Source organism: Alternaria infectoria (genome assembly GCF_024043175.1).
Source record: "Alternaria infectoria strain BMP 0036 chromosome Unknown scaffold_21, whole genome shotgun sequence".
NCBI classification, from domain to species: Eukaryota; Fungi; Ascomycota; class Dothideomycetes; order Pleosporales; family Pleosporaceae; genus Alternaria; species Alternaria infectoria.
In genome coordinates this window covers 181,747-202,124 of record NW_026250710.1, presented here as the reverse complement: position 1 = coordinate 202,124, position 20,378 = coordinate 181,747, and the positions used below count along the sequence as shown (strand labels likewise).

Here is a 20,378-nt window from a genome sequence, read left to right as displayed (position 1 = left end):
ATGGGGCGACGAGCTACTTCTGTGCGACTAGATGATTGAGTGAGTGGGAAAGAGCGAAGGTAAACAGAGAAAGAGCAGTATGACGAACACTCTCACTTTTTATTCTGGAAGCTTATGCAGGTCCGACTAGAAAGGCCCGCAGTCGTCGCGATAGCCAACTCTCACCTTCCCATGTAGGCTAAGAAGTTGCTCATCTCGGTCCCGGAGGCCGGGGTCGTGGCTATCCGCGTAGCCTGTTGCTCGTACCGGCGACGTCATGGTGTAGCTCGGTACTCGCGGTTTGCTTTTCGCGACGCGCGATGGGCAAAGGCCTATTTAGAGTATATCTTCTGGATCAGCCATCGCTAGAGCTATACGCGTTCAATGGATTGGTTCCAGGCGACCTACACATACAAAATGCGATACGGCCCATACGGGCGGACAGAGACCATGAATCTGACCGGAGCCTGTTCCCTTGTTAATTGAGTGAGACGCTACGAAAAGCTACCCCGCTATTCCGTCCAAGCGCGCATTGGCAAGAGCTTGTGCAAGCTTGCATGGCTTGATAGCGGTCATGGCGATAGTGGCAGACTATCTAATCCTATATGGGCAGGTAGGTAGCACCGATTAACCGAACATCACCGGTCAGCTTCATGTCTTCGGCGCCGCGTCAGAAGTCATTTCGGTGTAATCATTGTATAAGACGGCTTGTAATTCCATGTCAAGGAAAGGGGACATCACGCGATGGGTCGGAATCGTTGGTCAGAACATATCTCATTGGGCTCATGCCATTACAATCGTTGTGTATTGGTATCCGTCACTTCGTATGCAATCGTCAAGTCCTCCAACGCCTCTTACTCCATGTCATGCTGGGATGCAATTCGAGGTGGACGCTCATCTACAATACTGTACCGAAGCCGAAGGTCGTCTTGATACTGCGCACGTAGTACTGGTCCCAGTTGGTCTTAGTGGGCTCCTCCTGACCAACTGGTACACCCTTCCACTCGACCCTCATAACCGTCACGGCATCAACATCGTTTTGATCAAACCATATCGACAGTGTCGAGTAGTGTCCCGCAGGCCATTGCGCAAGTCGCCATTTCTGGACGATGTGTGTGGGTTCTTGGAGCTCGGTGAACTCTCCACTGACGTTTCCGCCAAAGAGCTCAAAGGTACCGCCAGGCTTCGCGCCTGTGAAGTTCCTCGGGGGTGCCCGTGTGAACGCAGCGATGCGCTGGGGGTCCGTGAAGGTCTGGTACAGGTTTGCTGCGTCGGTGCGGAACTCTGTGCTGTCGGTGATAGTGGTCACATTGACAACAGCACCAGAGCTGCTCTTTTGAGAGCCAGATGCCTCAGTCTGGGAGGTGGATTTGTTCACGCTTGAGCTCGAGTATACCTTTGGGGCCGAGAAGCCGCTACCGGGGTTCGCACCTGGCGCGTGTTGGATATCCTTTCCGTGTTCCGCCATGACCGCTGGCGCAAGCCCTGTGAAACTTGTTCGCAGTTGCGGTAGGATCTTGGATCGTACTAGGTCCTTTACGGGTTGTTTGCTCGCTTCGTCGGAGTAGACGTCTACCTCAAACTATGACGAGACATTAGTGACTGTGTACACTGGCGGGTGCGAAGAGATAAAGGACGGTGCCAGCGAAGGGAACATACGACATACTCGTCTTCCTCCGTGTCGTGAGCGACTTCCGGGACGGTAATGGTGCCGCTAGCCTCTTCGCCCTCTTTGTTCTTGCCTGCCGACTGAGTCAGCGCGACCAAGAAAGGCAGCTGAGAAAGGACATACCTGAGTATTCGAGCTTCAGCTTCACGTCGAAGATGGTGATCACTTTGCCTTTGCGTTGGCTCACGTCTACGTCTCCATCCATGCTAACAACCTTGTCGATCTTGGCTGTGACGCCATCCTGCTCAGCGGATATTTGCGTGAGCTCCTTGTCAAGATACTCGCGCGTCCATCCCGACACATCCTTGTTGACCCAATGCCAGTTGTTCGGGTTGTGGAGGACCATGGTGATGTTCGGCGGCGCACTCGATCTCGATTCAATCTCTGTCAGGAAGTTGTTAGCTTCGGCCTTTCATACTATGTAGAAAACCACGTGTAGTGAGAGATTGTCAGAGGGCGACTCGGAAGTCTAAGCAGCTGATCCGCATATAAAGAGTACAAGTCTTCTCAGACTGGTGCCAGCTTGTGTCTCATCATTCAAGGATTGGTAAAGGGTGGTGAATACTTACAAATTATAGCGCTCAAGCTGGAACAGAACTCTACAAGCGACAAATCAAGGCGCAGGTGCAGAATATTGAAGGAGTCGAGGTGTTCATGCGAATTATGTAGAGGGGAGCTCGAGGCAGAAGTTTCTGGAACTGATACCACAAAGCGCGCTATGCCCGGGCCGACCGAAGCTCCGCTCGCGTTCCTTGGCCCGAGCTCTTTGCAGCAGCGGCAGCAACGTCGATGCATGCTGCTGGTCGCGATGCTTTCACCCACTCCAAACGTCTTCACGAGAGGATGCACTCAACGGTTGCCAGGTAAATAGTTCGAGTTCAATAGGAAGCTGTCATGTTCGACATTGAAGAGACTTTCGGGGCTTCACTAGCGGACGGGATACAGGTATTGGCCGGCAATCTCGAACTCACCCATTGCAACATGGCATGCGATGTTGGCCAGGTGATTCAATCTCACTTCCTCTAGAATCGGGCCATTGGAATGTTCACCTGGACGACCGCTGAACTAATGTCTTTGCTGCCGTCTCGACGCGGCAGCATGTTGATCGCATTGAGTTTGAGACCAGGGTTTAGCGCACGGCCGGGAGAACGCGCTGGGGGTTCGCGCTGTGTTGCCATCGTCTAACGGCGAAGAAATTGATGTCATTTTCATTAGAGGATACCGAGGGTGGAGTATTTGAAACCCCTTAACCCCAAGGTAGAGAAGCGCACCTGCCTTCGTACCGTTTCGTCTCCTGCTAGTACCTGGTGTTGCTTGCAGCTAGAAAGTGCGACCGTGTATCTCGACGCGCAGAACCTTGCGACCACCTCTTTCAGGTTTCCCCTCCACACCGTTGCTTTCTTTTTCGCGGCAATCGCACGTCAGATTCTATAACACACCGGGCGCGTCCCACATTTCCTTCATCGCGACCATCTTTGCACGCACGCCAAGTACTACGCCGCCTGGGTGCATGCGCGACGCGTCTTATCAGCGACAAATCGCTTTCAACCCCTCCGGACCATCGGCGCGCACACATCATTCCTTCCGTAGCATCGCGAGCGGCACAGCAAAGGAATCTGCTGCTTTTAAAATCACACTCGCTTCCGGTATGTATTCTCATGTTCCCTTTGCTCTCTGCCATGCCGAACCGTGCGGGAAGTTTTAAAGTTCTGTCACCTGTCATTAGCCGTGCGCGAGGCTGTGCGCGCGAACGAGCGTGCCATACAGACCATGGAGCATTCCGGCCTTGGTGTCACGACAACGTCTGGGACAAATCGACCGGCAAGACATTTGAGACGACAAGACTGGTTCATGCACGATGGAAGCATTGCTCGATATCTGCAATAGGACCAACAAGTCAAACATCTACGGCAATAAACATGTATTGTCTCAGACAGCGTTTGCTCATCGCATCATGTGCCGCTGCAGCCAAAGCTTTTTCTTGCACGGATATTTACCTATATAGCATGTGCAGAGCGTGCGACATCTGTCCTCCCGCACACATTGCTAACTCCTCGTTGCAGTAATAGTAGACCTCCACAGTCGCGATCGTAACGCCTTGAACCATCTGAGATGGTGGCGTCTGTTCTCCAACCAAGCACCTCTCGGGCCAACATGGTGAACCCGAAGAAAAGACCAGGTGAGTATCACATCTTAAGGTGCTATCCAAGACCGGCCACTGTGCAGACACTGACCACTACAGCTTCCGAGCAAGCACAGCCAGCCAAGTCAAAGGCAGTACGCCCATCCGCAAAACGGCGGGTAGAACGGAGAATAGCAGGATATCAAGAATATCTTAAGGGTAATACGAAGGACTTTGTTCGTCACGATCCAGCAACGGAAACGTTGCCCGATCTACTCGCCTACGATGATGAATTTATGAAAGCCGAGAGGGCTTGCCTGGAGATTCCACAAGACTTCATCCTAGCTGTTAAGCCAGACAAGGACCCGCAACTAGCCGCAAGTCTCAGACCCAAACTCAACGAGGTGATGGACGAGTACCAAAGCGAACCCGAGCGTGTGGCAGTCGTCGGCAAGACTGGGCAGGGGAAGTCGAAATTGATAGATGCTATCTTGGGCATCGATGGGATTGCAAGATCGGTAAGCACGACCTCCCCAAAGCATCGCGTCATCTAACTTTTCTAGGGGGCAAGCGGCGTGGCAACAACTCGCATTCCAATTGTATATTCACCACGTCGAGCGCACATACAAACACCCTACGAGGTGAGACTGGAGCTTTCCGGCAAGATCGACTGTCGAGATTCAGTACAACAGCATCTTGCCAATCTTGTAGCGAACCTAAAAAGATGCGTGGAAGGGCCCATCGAGCTTGACGATCAAGGCCAAGACAGTCTACGGGCGCTTCAGAATCTGTTCAGCGACATTCCAGAATTCGTATCGAACGAATCTACTTGGACATTCCTAGGATATGATGTCAACTCGCACAAATTCTCATCAGTAGCGAAGCAAAAGGATGCGTTTGGCCAATGCGTCAAGTGGGCTGAGGACCGGCGCCAGAAGATCGCCAACATGTCCGCACAGGGTATCTACGCTACCAACGTGACGGAGCTGCGGAGAGAGCTCGCGCAATTCAGCGACGATCAAGCCAAGATGGACGACACCAAACTTGGCTTCAACCCCTCTGCGCTCGTAGAGAGGATTGAGGTCTTTGGTGACTTTCGGATTCGCTACTCAATCGGCGACTGCCCCGGACTACAGGACATCAACAAGGCAAGCTTGTTCCCTTCCCAGGTTGACATCGCTCAAGCTAACCGTGTGTTGATAGGACCGTGAAACAAAAGCGAACCGATATCTTCAGGACTGCAAAGTAGTCATAGTCGCTGAAGAAATCACGAGAGCTGGCGATAGCGCGTTTCTTGACCACTTAATTAATGACCGTACTACAAGGAGACCCGATCAACGCATCATCATCGCCTTGACAATGGGAGAGTCCAATCTGGACCCATCGGATCGCAAAGATGCATCATTCGACCAACATGAGAAAGCTGATCTCGACTGGCTAGCCGAACGTAAAGCAGAAACTCGGAGAAAGAAGGACAGCTACGCGCCAACAGACTATGCGCAAAGAGACCACTGCGCCCGCGAGATCGCTTTCATGGCCCTCGAAGAGAACGAAATATGTGCCCGAGAACGAGGTCGTCGCATCAGCGACAGGCTGAGGGAAAGATTCGCAAAGCAGAACGGAAATTTGACAGTTATGACGACTTCGGCAAAAGACTACATGGAGCATGTCGAGGGCTACCACCAGTACACCGACGAGCATCTGCCGCTGTCCGTTGAGTCCACCCAGATCCCCAGTCTATGCAGGGAACTCGCCGCTATCGCCAATGAACGGCTGCAGAAAGATCTTCTTCGCTTTTACAGGCGAACACTACCCGAGCTCTTCAGCTATATCGAGCTCGCTTGCAGCACGACTTCCGGGCCGGTGCAGACAGGGCCCAGGTTCAACTTTGAAGAATTCGCATCCAAATTGTTGAAGCCGCTCGAAGTCTTCCTCGACGTTTTCGAAAATGAACTCATCCTTCCGAGGATTAAGAGCATGAGAGAAGGAGTCGGCGATTGGAAGAACGAAGGTCACCATAACATCAACAATGTTTGGCGAAAGTTGCATGGCAACGCCGTACGGTGCTACTTGAACAAGCTAGGCAACCACCGGACAAAGGGACTGCCGAGTTGCAGTTGGAACATTACGCTTCTGGGTCCTGTCCAGAAGACGCTCGACCCGCTGTTCAAGGAGCTAATCGCAGAAGCACCCTCCAGGCTGGGTAGCCTTGCATACCAGCTAGAAGGAGTCGTGGACGACTTCCTGGAAGCCCTTCGCGTTGCCGCCGAACAGCTCGACAGCAAGAATTTCGTAGCGAACCTTGACGACAAGAAACCGCAACTCTACAACATGTATAGTGTTGTCGGCAAAGACCTCATGATATTCCTTCGGCTGTTCCGAGGACGTCTTACTGAAGACGGCAACGGTGACTTCTTTCCCCAAAAAATGAAACCGGTCTACACTGCCACATTACGGGCAAAACCGGCGGGCAAGTTGACCATGAAAGAGGTGCAGATGCAGACACTGGAAGCGCGCATATGCGGAAAGAACAGTCCGTACGACCAAATGGTCGACATGTTTGAAACCGCTTGGAAAGCCAAGAAGATAGCGTTGTTGGAGATTGGCAGACAAGCCATCGCATTTCACATAGCAGAGATCAAGGCGTCGTACAAGCAACTCAGCACTCCTGAGCCGCAGGATAATTCCATGACGCTGCTGCGCGCTGAGCTGGAGCGCAAGGTTGGCGTGGCGAGGGAACAGTGCAAGGGACCTATCCTGACTTCTCTTCTCGAATGCGGGCTTGATCCGAACTTGAAGAAAGTGAAGAAAGAGAAGAAGGTGAAGAGAGAGAAGAAGGTCGCGAAGGTCGAGAAGTAGGCAAATGGGGTGTGAAAATGGTAGTGAGATCGGGTGTATACCCAGGGTTTGCTTTCATGCGTCCGTTCAGTTCAGGTATGATACCCACGATGGGCGGTAGGCCCGCGAAAATGGAGTCTGGTTTTGTTGTGCGATAGTTTTGCGATATATGTATGTCGAAGTAATCATCTACTGCTTCTATTTTGCCTCTGCTGGTGAGGTAGACATTTGCCGAAAGGACGGCGGTCCCCCAACGTGCTTTACACATCGCCTTGACTATGTAGCATGGCATCTTCCAGATATAAGGCCATGGGTCTTCTGGGACCAGTGAGCGGGATCGCGGTCAGCGACTTCACCATGCCAGACGGGTACCTCCAAGCGCGTAGCGCCTGTCATGCAACAGAACAAGCACAACAAAGAATTATTTGTGGCGGTGTTCAATCCAAACGATCTCACGGCTGTGTTCAAATCTACCGCCTTGACATGAAGCTCGTTGTATTTCTTCTCCATAGCCACGATGTGGTCCCTTAGGCGACTGTTGGAGTCGACGTACGCATTGAAACCCACAATGCGGTCTTTTAGGTCCTTGGTCATCGCACAAACAAAGTCCATCAGGCGTTGCTATTGAGTCAGAGTGAACGCATCCGCTTCCTCACACGATGCACGCTCATAGTAAGCCTCGAACGATGCCCGGAGTGAATCGTGTTCTTTGCAGTTAGGAAACAGGATATTCGTGTACATCCCACTGACGAAGCTAGCACAAGTCAATTTGGTTTTTACCCTAATGTTGTTGGCTTCGTTCACGAACGTAGAGACAGTTGCATTGCTCTTGCGGACGTTGTCGTATGCGGCCTTGTATTTGATGTACCTAGGTAGTTGACCTCCGCAAGCTTGTTGGCTGCGTCCTTCGACTGCTCTAATGCCATGTATCTGGTATCCGCAATCTGCTTATCGGTGGTCCTCGACGTCTGTTCTGTGGTAAACTTCTCGTGGTTGACATTCGCAAGGTTGTTGGCTACGATGTAGTTGCCGTGATTGACATCCGCAAGCGCCGCGGCTGCGTCGGGCTTCTTCTTGTTGGCCTTCGCAGGTTCATCGGCTGTGTTAATAGCATTGTCATAAGATGACGATGTGGCTGTGTGCTCGGCTTGCAGCTTGTTGAAGGTAGTCATTTTGATATCGACGACAGCGTCCAGGCTTCGGATGCGAGCAGATGCCTTTTTCATGCCCATCACCAACAGGATCCGAGTATCGAGAAAGCGTTTGAAAAGAGAACGGCAGCGTGCCTCTTTGGGGCCAAGGCTGTGTTCGAGGGTCATAGAAAGGGCGACGAACAGACTCAAGAAGGCGCTCATCCCAGTCACATGAGAGCGTAGCTTGACGTTCTGTGAGAGCGTAACGCGAAGGAGCTGTGCATACCTGGTGCACTTGGCCTGGACGGCCTCCGTCTTGGCCATTTGGTCAACACAGACTTGTTCTGAAGCCTCAAGTGCGGCAGCGAGCTCTAGCACTATAGTGCAGGCCTCCTCGTGCTGTACTGCATGTCGGGGCATGTCGATAGCTGCCAAGGCGTCAGAGAAATCTCCAGAACACGGTGAAGTGCTCTCAGCTCCTACATTACCCGTAAGAACGAAACTCTGTCATGCGATGTATGGGGCAAAGCCGGTTTCTTGAAAAGCAATTCGAGCTTACCTAGGTATATAACAGCTAAGCCTGGAGGGCCTCGCGGATTCCTGGGGCGTCAGGGAAATTCTCAGAAGTCTTTGAAGTGCTCCCGGGCCTCTCGAGACCTATTAGATCAAAAATTTCCAAGGCTATGTATGCGGCAGAATCGGGTTCATGCAGAGCGATATGAGGGTATCTAGGTGTGTAACGGCTAATTCTGGAGGTTCTCACGGATTTCCAGGGCGTCAGAGAAATCCCCAGAAGGCTATGAAGTGTTCCAGGACGCACTGATACCTGGTAGAACGAAAATTCTCCTTGCGATGTATGCGGCAAAGGCTTCAGGGTTAGAGTTAGTGGCATTCTGAACGACGACAAATTGGGAGGAAGATCCTGGTTGACGATGTATGGAAATGCCGAGAAATCTATCCCACGACTCAGCCGGCTCGTCGACTGGCTTGACGGATTGGATAATGAAGAACCACGACCTCGTCGCTGGTATCCCGCCAACAATCGTATCGGCCGGCCACGATGTGGATGCACCCGCCACCCACTGGATGCTGGAGAGAAGTGGCAGGAACCCAAACCCAGGACTAGAACGTGAGAGAGATTCTCGAGGCGGTTCGCCAACATTTACAGAACCGGGCCAGCGTCTTTGAGATGCCGCCGACAAGAGACAGGAGCGATCTAGACCCTACAAGAGCTAAGAAAGAAGAAGTACGAGAGATCTTTTTTGCGTATTGTCACAAAGTTATTTTACCCCAGGCGACTACATTGGTGTCGCCATAACCTGGAACGCAGTATTCCAATGTATGTAGTTGCCAGGCTTTGCGAACAACAGCACAGAAAGCATCCCTGGTTTGACTCTAAGCGCGCTTCGACTGCAGGCCCGGTGATGGGCATTGTCGAAACTTCGAAAGAGGTATTAATGTATTGGCTGCCAATGGCACGGGACCAGGAACAATCCAGATCTTGTGCGAGCTCGTTGAGCGTTGCGGCGTCTCTCTTGAGAAACATAATGTGTAAGGCGGGTAGCTTTTCTATAATTAAGTAGGTACACTAAAGTAATAAAGCATATAGAGTACTTTTAAATAAGTAAATTTATAAGAAAATAAGCTCTCTACTTACTTATAGTAATAATTAGCTAAAAGTAAAAGTTTTAGGCGCTAAGCTTAAAGATAAGCTATAAATAAAAAAAAATTTAAATTATTAAAAAGTACTTTTATAATAGTACTATAAAACTTTATAAGCTTTTTTAAGTATAAAAAAATAACTAAAGTTATAAAGTATAGTTATAGTTTATTAATTTATTAGTAAACTAATAATTTTATAGTAAAAGCTAGTCTAAAAAAAGTAAAGTTTATTACTAGTATATAAAAAGATATATTTTAAAAAAGTTAAAATCTTATATTTAGAAGTATAGGCGTTAAGTAGACTAAGACTTAAGTCTTTAGTACTACTACTTCTAGTATAGTTAAAGCTTTTAAAATTTAAAGTAGTAAAATAACTATTTTATAAATACTAATATTTACTTATAGTAAAAAGAATTATAATATAATTATATATTTTTAATAGCTTATAACTAACTAAGCTATAAATTATAAAGTAATAAAATACTAAAATCTTAGCTTATAAAATTATACTTCTACTATATATATACTTTCTATCTCTATTTCTATTTCTATTCTTATTTTTATTTTTATTTTATAGCTTATAGTAAAATTAGAGATTTAAAGACTTATTAAAAATATAAATAGTAGCTTAAATCTAATACTAAAAGCTATACTAGTATATTAAATAAGCTCTTAACTATATTCTTACTATACTTTTTTTATAAGTTCTTTTAGTATTAGTAAGTTTAAAGCTAATCTTATTACTAGTTATATTACTTTACTTACTAAAGCTTAATTAAGCTTTTTATTATTACTATATTAATTATTTTTCTTTTAAACGTATTACTATCTTTATAAGTTTTCTTAAAGTTATTATTTTAAAAGCTATTATAAAAGCTATTATAAACTACTATATTTATACTATACTAGAGGCTATTATAAGTACTCTAAAGAGCTACTTTACTAGTACTTTAAAGCTATACGCTAGACTTATTAATATTTCTATTACTTTTATTTCTATTACTTTTATTTTTATTATCTTTACTATATATATAGTTAGTATAAAACTTTTTATTATTTTTTCTTTTATTTTTACTTTTAAAGAGCTTATTAGTAAGATATATAAGCTTTTTAGTAGTTATAGTTCTTTACTTAAAAGAAAAATAAAATAAAAAAACTATTTTATTAACTATTTTACTAAAAGAATACTTTTAATTAATTATACTATTACTATTTATAACTAAGTATATAAAGTAAAAAGTAAAGTAATACTACTTTTTTTTTTAGCTTTATAAAAAGCTATACTTTAGTAAAGAAATACTTTAGCTAAAATACTTTATAAAAGTAATAAAAGCTAGTATAGTAAAAATATAGTATTTATAAATTACTTTATATAGTAAGATACTATTTATTAAATAGTAGCTATAATAAACTACTATAATTTCTATTAAGATTTAAAGAAATAGTTATTACGTTATAGTTATTAGCTAGTTAGAGAATAAATACTATAAGATCTAGTAGTAGTTTTTAACTACTATATAAAGAGAGTATATAAATATATATAGTTATAGTTTGTATAAGTATTAGTGCTAATAGTAATATATACTAAATATCTTAAAATTTTAAAATTTTCTAGCTATTCTAAGATAGCCTAAAAGCTAGACGTTTTTTAATATCTTTTTACTAAATAAAGTTTATAAAATTAGGTATAAAGTACTAATAGTTATAGTAGTAAAAGAAAGCTTTATATATAAAATTTTACTTTAATTTTTCTTTTTTTTTCTTTTATACTATATTACTTAAAATACTAAGTAAGTACTATTAGTAATTATTATTACTACTACTTTTACTAACTTAAAAGCTATAAAATATTTTTTTTATATTTAACTACTATACTATTTTTTTTTTAGCTTTTACTATAATAAAGCTTATAAATTTTTTACTAAATATACTTAAATAACTAAGTATAAATACTTTAAAGCTATAAGCTATTAAAACTATTAAGATTTTATATATATATATAACTATACTTAATATTTAAATAGCTACTTTATAACTACTAAGTATAACTATAAAGTTTAAAATATTAATAGTAAAGCTATAGTAGTAGTAATAAAAATAAAAAGCTATATATTTATAATAAAAAAATAGTAAAGTATTTTAAAGACTATATAAGTTAGTAAATAGTTTAATACTATAATAGTAGTATACTACTTTAAGTAGTAAATAAAAAAAATAAAAAAGCTAATAGTTAAAATTAGTTAGCTTATTATTATAAATAAAAATAAAGTAGTATTTATAAAGTCTTTATTTAGTAATAAGAATATTATATAAATAGCTTTAGTATAGTATTACTTTAGTAAATACTAAAAATAGGCTATAGTAGCGTATAGCGTATAGAAGAATTACTACTAAAATAAGTATAAACATTAAATTTAATAAAATTAGAATAAGTAGTTAATTAATAAACCTAGTACTAAAGTACTAGCTAAAACGCAACTGTAGCTTTTCTATTAATTGCTTTTCCTTAGGGATATTTCTAAGGAAGAGGACTTTAAGATCGACGCTAATGCTACGACAGTATGGCTTCGCTACATCACTGAAGAGGCGCGCAAAGTGGTTAGAACGAAGGCGCTATACCCGCGAGCCTGCACCGAGTGCCCGGTTTCTAAGGTGCTATTCGCACATCTTATCGCAAAAAGATTTATCCAGACGCCTATATTAGCGCCGCGACAACCTAAAAGGCGGTAATACTAGGATGGGAGCTGCTAGGGCGTGGCCTGTAACAACACTGAGTCGGTACAGTTAGAATACAGGGCGAGGCGGCTGGCGAGCGTCAGCGAGCCCGCCGCCTCTGCTAGCCTGCCGCGCAGCGGCGCCCCCCCCAGAGAAGATTAGCATGGCCTCTGCACTAAGGATGACACGCTTAATCAAAGAGAAGCTACCTTTTTTTGCTCTTGATCTGGCGCCGCAGTAGATAGGATATCTTGGAGGGATTTGCAATGCAATATCTGTGGTTGCGAAGATAGCAAAATGTGAAGTGCAGAGGAAATGGTGTTTTGATCATTATTGTGCAGGAAGAAAGGTCGCTGGACCCTTGCGCAGCAAAAAGAGCGCAAAAAGAAGAGCAGGGCTCGACTCGAACCCGGGTCTCCATGCACCGATTTGGCGGAGGAGTCAGATCAAAGAGCAAAAAAATGGTAGCTTCTCTTTGATTGAGCGTGTCATCCTTAGTGCAGGGGCCATGCTAATCTTCTCTGTATCGTTTCAAATTGACCAAATGCCCGAAGGCGAAGGTTAGACAAATAAAACGATACATATACTGAGGCGTTTGACATTGCGCGCCGGGGCGCGTGAAAAGCTGGATTTGGGCCGGTGGCGGTCGGGAACACGAAAACTTGGAAGTGGACCACGCTCGAACCACCAAAGCACTGAGAAGGCATCCGGTGACCTGTGCGTGTCGAGAAGCTGCATAATGGCTATCATAGGCGGGCTTCGCCCGCTACGATAGCCATGACTGCTATTGCGACTATCCGTTGTCGCCATGTCACAACAGCCTATAAGACACCCAGACTATATTCACTATCTCTTTCTTTGATCAACGCAAGGTATGCAGTTCGATGTATACAGCCGGCGGTAATGACTCGTTACTATGCGGATGCATCTGCTAGCTGGGTACGTGGGTAGTTGTCTTGTTGGTAAGATCCGCACATGATTCCAGCGCGTTATAGTTGGACCTGTCTCATATGCTTCCAGTAATCTTCGACATCGCTGGATTCGATGGTGCCGTTCGTGATATCCGTCACTAGTTGCTGAATTTGGGTGTCAGCTGTCTGCATGATTTCGGAGTACTTAGGGAATTGCATCTGAAGCCTCTTAGTGAACGACATACACGGAGAGCAATCTAGTATCTTGATATGAGATGAAAGTCAGTTTCGAGGCGCGCAGTGACTGCGACAGTACCACGGAGAGAGAATGCAGGCGTGTGAGAGAATAGTCAAGTGAGAACGACTGTGATGTTTACCCCTCCACCCCACTTGCGCTTCGCGAAACTGCGCATTAGGAAGTAGCGCTTCAGTATGGTCGTCACGGTCGCGCCTTCCAAATTCCGGCTCGAATACACATGTACTTAGGAAGCAATGCGCATACCAGAGATGATGATGAGCGCTAATGGATATCCTGCAGTCATATGTGATGCTCGGCAACAACGGCCTCATGACATGATGCATACTTTCAAATCACCCTATCTGCACAACGCGACTCGGAGAACGGAGTCGTTTTGGCATATCAGTATGTATTCGTAGGGCCAGTGGCCAATACGGTACGATACCGCGCAAATTCACAGGCCTTACACCAAAGATGATGCGTACACAGTTCAAATGAGAGGAGACAAGGGTATCATTGCTACACACATCTACTCCTCCAACAAGTCCATCACCAACTGCGGAATGGCCTGCACACCTTCACCCTGTATCGCACTAATCGGCACAGTCTGAACATTGCGCCGCCACGCATGCTTGCGGTTACTAGGATGGGGTTGCGCGCCCTTGCTCACCTCCTCCAGATACACGCGAAGAGCCTCAAAGTTGGCCTGCGTATCCGGCAAATCGGCCTTTGTCGCGACAACGAACCACGGCTTCGACGAGATCGGGGTTGTGCTCAGGAAGGGAAGAGGCTTCGGCGAAGGATCCAGATGCGGCGAGTCGAGGAGGTCGGATGCGTCGCTTGGTGGTGCTTTACCAGCGGGCGTGTATGTGACCATCCTGCGCTCGGTCTCGGCGTTGAGTTCCTTTCCGCGTAGTGTCTCGTACTCGGATACTTCGCGCCAGAGCAGCTTGAGCGCTGCGACGGCATCACCGGCGGAGAGGTCGATGACGAAGGCGAGGACTGCGGCGCGCTCAATGTGTCGCAGGAAGCCTAGCCCAAGCCCTTTGTCTAAGTGCGCATCTTCGATCAGACCCGGCACGTCGGCAATGGTAAAGTTCTCTCGCAGCTCTCCATTTGGTCTGCGTGACCTGACGAGTGGCCGCCCCTTGTGGTCGTCCAGAACAACGGTGCCGACATTTGGCTGGAGGGTCGTAAAGGCCCAGTTACCGACTCGTGCACGGCTGTTGCTCAAAGCCCGGAGGAGCGTACTCTTTCCAGCGTTGGGCAGCCCTACCAGTCCCAGATCCGCAAGAATCTTCAATTCTAGTTGTAGTGATATCTTCAGGCCTTCGTCTCCACGCGTAGCCATCTTCGGCCTGTTGTTGAACGGCGTCATAAAGTGGGGGTTGCCCAAGCCGCCCATCGCTCCGGCTGCAATCAGCATAGGCGTCTCCATGTGCTTGTCCAAGTCCAGCCACATGGGCGCTTCCGGCTCGAGGGCTGCAAGATGCGATCTTCGCGGTGGAGGGAGCTTGGGAAACTTGATCCTGCTCAGCTCTGAGGGTATAGTGCCGGGGTAAACCAGCCATCGATCTCTCCTGTAGCTGGGTTGTCCCTCCTCCAACTCTTCCGCTTCTTCATCCTGCTCCATTTTCCAGTGCTCCTCCTCCATTATTGCCACCGGGTCATGTCTTTGTAGCTCGCGCACGATAGTCCCCACAGGCACCGTGATCAAGACGTCGGTCCCCCGCTCGCCACCTTTGACCTTGCCCTGTCCATTGCGCCCTCTGCCCGCCTTGATCTGTCGCCGTCTCGCAAGCTTATGTAACGACGTCTCGCCGCGGACTGCTTGGATGTAGACATTGCCTCCACTGCCACCGTCGCCGCCATTTGCAGGCCCCTCTTCAATGTATTTTTCGCGCAAGAACGAGACGCAGCCGTGGCCGCCGCCACCAGCTTCAACCGTGAGGATGCATCGGTCGGCAAAAGGCGTGAGAGAATAGTCGTCCGCCGTGGGATCTAACCGCGAAGATTGCGCATTCGGGTTCGCATCGGACTGCTCAGCAGACGTGGAGTTGCATCTGAGCTGTAGCGGGAATCGTTTGCGTAGTGGACATATGCGCGCTGCCGAGGCAAGTGGCACGTGGAGAAAGGCGGGATACAGAAACGGCGTAAGCGTACCGCTGAGGCTGTACGGACGAGCGAACGACATGCGTTGATTGCGAAAGTGGCGTCGTTAGGAAGATATGTTCAATCCTGTATATTTCAATCGTCAATATCGCGTCGCGGGACTAGCGAATGGCGGCCCCAGTTCCGATACATGATCTACAACGCTTGTCCAGGCTAGTCCTACATGCCTCGGTACCCAGCAAACCTCAAAAGTACATATGACTTCTTGGGCATTTACTGTTGCCTTGGACAGGCATTCAATCGTTTGCCTATCTTTTGCCCTTTCTTGGAAGCCCCCAAACTTTGTATCAGTACCTGCATAGTACCTGCCTCGACCCCCATCAGCCCCCGTTTTCAATAAACCCTTTCGCCCCATCTACCAGCCCCATCATGATCCGATGTGCCTTGCTCACACTGGCAGCCGTGCTGCTCAGAGTCGCCAAACCCGAGTACTTCAGACTTGGTGGGAAACTCGGTCTCTCCAGCAGTCAGCTTGTAACCCTCCATTACTACCTCAAGTGGGCGTTGCCGATATGGGCCCTTGTAGACTTCAACTCGGTGCTCAATCGCTTTGCCGAAAGGCGATGGCTCTGGAGGACCGACAAGTCTATTTGGGATTGGAAGAATGAAGTAGCTGTAGTCACGGGTGGTTCGGCAGGCATCGGAGGCTGTGTGGTCAAGAAGCTCACTTCTCATGGCATCAAGGTCGCGGTTCTCGACGTTAGCCCCCTGTCAGAAATCTTTACCAAAGGTACGTTGCGACACAGAATCGCCGTGTTTCAAGCTAACGATCTTAGATGAGCTTGCCCTCGTACGATACTACAAATGTGATATTACATCGCGAGACAACATCCATCAGGCGGCGGAAGCCATACGTTCCGACTTGGGCTCACCATCAATACTAATCAACAATGCTGGCATCGGTAACGCGTGGACCATCAAAGACATACCCCAAGCCAATCTCAACAGAATGTTCGACATCAATCTTCTGAGTCACTGGAGCACCGTCCAGGAGTTTCTCCCAGACATGCTCGCTAAGAAAAAAGGCCACATCATGGGTGTCGCAAGTCTTGCTTCTTTCGTTGCTCTCGCAGGTGCCGTGGATTACAGTGCCACCAAGGCGGCGCTTCTAGCCTTCCACGAAGGATTAACGCAAGAGATTAAGCATCGCTACAAGTGTCCAACGATCCAGACCTCCATGGTCCATCCCAACTGGACCAAGTCAGCAATCACCTCACACGAGGCACTTGCGGCGGGGCTGAAAAGCGTGCGCGCAAACATCCTAGAGCCAGAAGACGTAGCCGAGGCCATGGTGAACCAGATAGTCTCAGTCAAGAGTGGGCAACTGATTCTTGGCCCAGCGATTACTCCCATTATCCGAGCACTGCCTCTTTGGATCGGGGAGCTTATTCGCGATAGCCAAGCCAAGGTCGTCACCGGTGATGGCTCCACCGGCGCATGAACGATTCCTTCGACACGGTGATGACAGGGAAGAGCGGCAGTTCCTACGGGCGGTACGGAGCGTACCCGTTCCAACCGCCTGGGGCCAGCAGCGTCAGTGAGAACTGCATGTTCCAACCAGCAACGCCCCGCCGCAATCTCGAGAGGTTCGTTGGAATTTTTCCGCGAAGCCGAATCAGCGGCACAGACGCCGTTGAGGTGGCAGAGGTTGGAGAGGGCTGCGCCACGTCAATATTCGGGGTCGGCAGTCAGCAGCGCTTCTTCTGTCAATTTAGCGAAGTCAATAGAAGGTATTTTGCGCAGCACATCATGGGTAATGCAACCAAAATGCCCACTTCTGACAACTGTTATAAACGATCGGGCGGCTGATGCACAATATGCGAACGATCGAGCGCCACAGCCGGAATCCTGAGCTAATCATAGCTGATGCAGTGAGTATTCTCGGGGTTGTAGGCAAGGTGTGTGGACTCAGCCCCAGTTCCTACAGCACCCATGCAAGGTACATTTCGCGCCTAACCCAACTCGGTCCGAACAAAGTGCAACCGTACGAAGGACCACGGCCTTGGGCACGAGGCGCGGAATTCAATAGTTATATGTCGCCTCTTTGTTGTCTGTTTCATCATCTCCGGGTATCTGCCGTGCTGCCTCCGCCTCGTTGTTGTTACTCTGCTTTGCTTTCCTCTAGTCATTCGTTTCAGATCTCGTGAGCATGCAATGGGTTGGTTCGAGCGTGTTCTGTTCGCGTGTTGCACTGCATCTTTGGTAGTTGCGAGTAATGTTGAATCAGGTTCAAAGAGTAAGTGGAGCGCTGATAGATGATTGCACTTACTCATGTTATGCAGCTGCAAGCCTATCTAATACTCATCTCACGGACGAGAGATCTCCTATAATTCCACGGCGCGATTTGCATTTTCGCAATGACACGAGCACATCAGAGATAATTCCAACAAGCCTAAGCACATCAGCTACATCGACGCTCTACACTTCTACGACAGTGGACTCTATAACGACGTCCAAGTCCGAGATCAACGCGCCGTCAACAGCCACTATCCAGACTACCAGCTCCTCTCGCCAGCCAAATCCAACGAATCAAGACTCAGATGGAACAACAAGCTCATATGCTAGCGCAAGTAGCAGCGCGCCTGCAATATCTTCTGCTGCGGGCGAGTCGGCGGCGATATCCCTTATCATCACAGGAACGCAGCAGCTATCTGCACCATCATCGATCTCTTTAATCGATCAGATACAAACATCGATACCTGCTCAATCATCTTCGGTTCCTTCAGAGGCTTCTTCTTCTACGCGCGCATCATCCACAGTCCAGGTCCTACCAGTCACTTCAGAGGTCAAGTCGACCGCGAGTATATCCACACCGTCTACAACATGGGTCTTCGCGGACTCATCACGAGCTTCAAGCATTCTTCTGCCTGCCAGTACATACTCGGCCATCATTTCTCCTCAGAACGAGCAGTCTACTCGTCTCAGCGACGCACATCACAGCACTCCAAGCACGACGGTCACTGTGTCAAAGACACTACAGACTGCGACAACGGCATCACTTTCACGAATCGAGCCCTCGAATCTACCGTCATCTAGACAGGAAAACTCAGCATCTAGTATGCCAACGAATATGTCTAGTGGGGTGATGCTTCCTTCGCAAACCTTGCAGTCTCTTTCTTCGACCCTGATCGTCGATGCAACTGCGACTACTTCAAGCAAACCTCTGCCTTCGATCTCTTCAAAGATTGAAGTAACCAGTGAGCCAACAAAGGCTACAGGACTACTTGAACATTCTGTGTCTAAACTATCTAGCTGGGTGGCATCAAGCTCCGTTCCGGCGGTCATTGGAGGCAGCAGCCTTGCATCTCTTTTGTCCTCCGTCACAGAAGCGGCCACATCAATCAGTGCCGCATCTCAGCCAGCACAATCGTCTGCTTCAACAGGATATGCCAATCTGCCATCGGGTCAGGACAATGCACCACTTAACACGTCAGCAGCAACTCCTTCCGCCTCAGCCCATCTCGAAAGCAGCGTGATTGGTCCCTCATCAATTCCGACTCTCTCCAGCAGTCCATTCTCTCCGACGAGCATCACTTCTACAACAGCGTCCTTGGCAGCTTCGATGAGCTCAGTGATCGCGGGCATGCCATCAAGCTCTACTCAGCCCAGAGTAACAAAGACCGAGACTCCTGCATCGAATGTAACCGCACCTGTTCAATCTAGCAGCTCTCGGATCGACAGCTCGGCTTCGAGCGGCAGCGTCACGACTTCTGCATCTACCAATCCCGACAAGACTGCTTCTTCAACCATGACTCGACCGCAACCCATACCCATTAATCCAATTAACGGTAACATGACAAGGCCAACAAGCACGATTGCTACCACATCAGCGCAAACAACTGGGTACATATCTCCGCCGGCACCAGGAAACGGCACCGTTTCCTCCTCGTCGGCTTTCGCAACCACATACTCGGCAGCAAGCAGCCTCGCAAGCACTGCTACGATTTCGTCATCTTTTGGCTTATCTGGCTCTTTCACACAAACCTTCATCGTGTCGAAGACTAGTCAGATTTTGAGTACTGCGACATCTAGTCAGGCGGCGGAGATCTCAGATGCACCACTTTGGGGGAGCGATCCAACAACTGCGCAATCAACCCCCGCTTCAGAAATTTCCGCGTCGTCTTCCGTTGACTTGGGACTTCTACCTTTTCCGCTTGAACCTCCGCTTCAAACGGCACCTACTGGGTGGACGAACAGCTCAACTTCAAGCGCCACTCGCGGAACTCCCACTCCCAGTGCACCATTATTTACAGCTAGTATTGTCATCAGTTCCCAAGAAACCAGATCAGGTAGCTTGCGCGACATATCTACATTATTTCCTTTCTTATCCACCACCACGTCCGCTATTCTCTCTACTCCTACATCGCTCAGCGGCTTCATAACGAAGACGAAGACGGGGACTGAGAGCTCGGTTGCCAGCTCGCGCACAAGTTCGATGTCTACAAACACCTACGACACAACCCTCAGGACTCGAACATTGACCAACGTGCCCACTAGCAGTGCTACCGAGACAGAGGCCGCTGCAGCTCCACCCTCGAAGCCATTGACGCCAGAGGAGACTGCCGGGGTCGCTATAGGGAGCACAGCTGGAATCCTACTTGCTATAGTCGCCGCCATCTTCGTCGCTCGCCGCTATCATGCTATTCATACGGCAAAGCGTGCCAGTGGTGGCTCATCGGGTATCTACCCCAAACTGGGATACTTGTACGATCCTTCACTCGGCGAGAACGGTGGCAGTGGCAGCGCATCCGATGATGCACTCATCTTCATGTCTGGTGGAGCGAGTGGCTTGCCTTCGACTGGAAGCAGAACACCACCTCGCGTGCCGAAGAACTCTCGCGAGTACGATCCTCGCGGTTGGCTCAACATCAGTGCGCAGAATTACAGCGACCCTGGCAACCCCTGGAGAGAAGACCCATTCCGAGATCCCGAAGACCCC

At 48.0% G+C, this 20,378-nt stretch overlaps 5 protein-coding genes across 5 annotated transcripts; 2 read left to right on the top strand and 3 right to left on the bottom strand.

Annotated features, from left to right (window-relative positions):
* Positions 1–877: 877 nt before the first annotated feature.
* On the bottom strand, positions 878–1,994 carry J4E92_009126 (uncharacterized protein; the record flags this gene model as incomplete). The annotated part of the gene is made up of 3 exons (XM_051500475.1): positions 878–1,561; positions 1,639–1,721; positions 1,772–1,994. The coding sequence occupies 3 exons, from the start codon at positions 1,992–1,994 to the stop codon at positions 878–880; spliced, it is 990 nt and encodes a 329-aa protein (XP_051349301.1).
* A 1,808-nt stretch (positions 1,995–3,802) lies between these two features.
* On the top strand, positions 3,803–6,629 carry J4E92_009125 (uncharacterized protein; the record flags this gene model as incomplete). The annotated part of the gene is made up of 4 exons (XM_051500474.1): positions 3,803–3,827; positions 3,891–4,288; positions 4,334–4,961; positions 5,137–6,629. 4 exons carry the CDS (start codon positions 3,803–3,805, stop codon positions 6,627–6,629), a joined length of 2,544 nt encoding a protein of 847 aa, XP_051349300.1.
* Positions 6,630–7,408: 779 nt separating this feature from the next.
* On the bottom strand, positions 7,409–8,161 carry J4E92_009124 (uncharacterized protein; the record flags this gene model as incomplete). Its single annotated transcript, XM_051500473.1, has 1 exon — positions 7,409–8,161. The coding sequence occupies one exon, from the start codon at positions 8,159–8,161 to the stop codon at positions 7,409–7,411; it is 753 nt and encodes a 250-aa protein (XP_051349299.1).
* Positions 8,162–13,796: 5,635 nt separating this feature from the next.
* J4E92_009123 (uncharacterized protein) lies at positions 13,797–15,461 on the bottom strand (the record flags this gene model as incomplete). The annotated part of the gene is made up of 1 exon (XM_051500472.1): positions 13,797–15,461. One exon carries the CDS (start codon positions 15,459–15,461, stop codon positions 13,797–13,799), a length of 1,665 nt encoding a protein of 554 aa, XP_051349298.1.
* A 347-nt stretch (positions 15,462–15,808) lies between these two features.
* Positions 15,809–16,880, top strand: J4E92_009122 (uncharacterized protein; the record flags this gene model as incomplete). The annotated part of the gene is made up of 2 exons (XM_051500471.1): positions 15,809–16,169; positions 16,216–16,880. 2 exons carry the CDS (start codon positions 15,809–15,811, stop codon positions 16,878–16,880), a joined length of 1,026 nt encoding a protein of 341 aa, XP_051349297.1.
* Between the last annotated feature and the right edge of the window lie 3,498 nt (positions 16,881–20,378).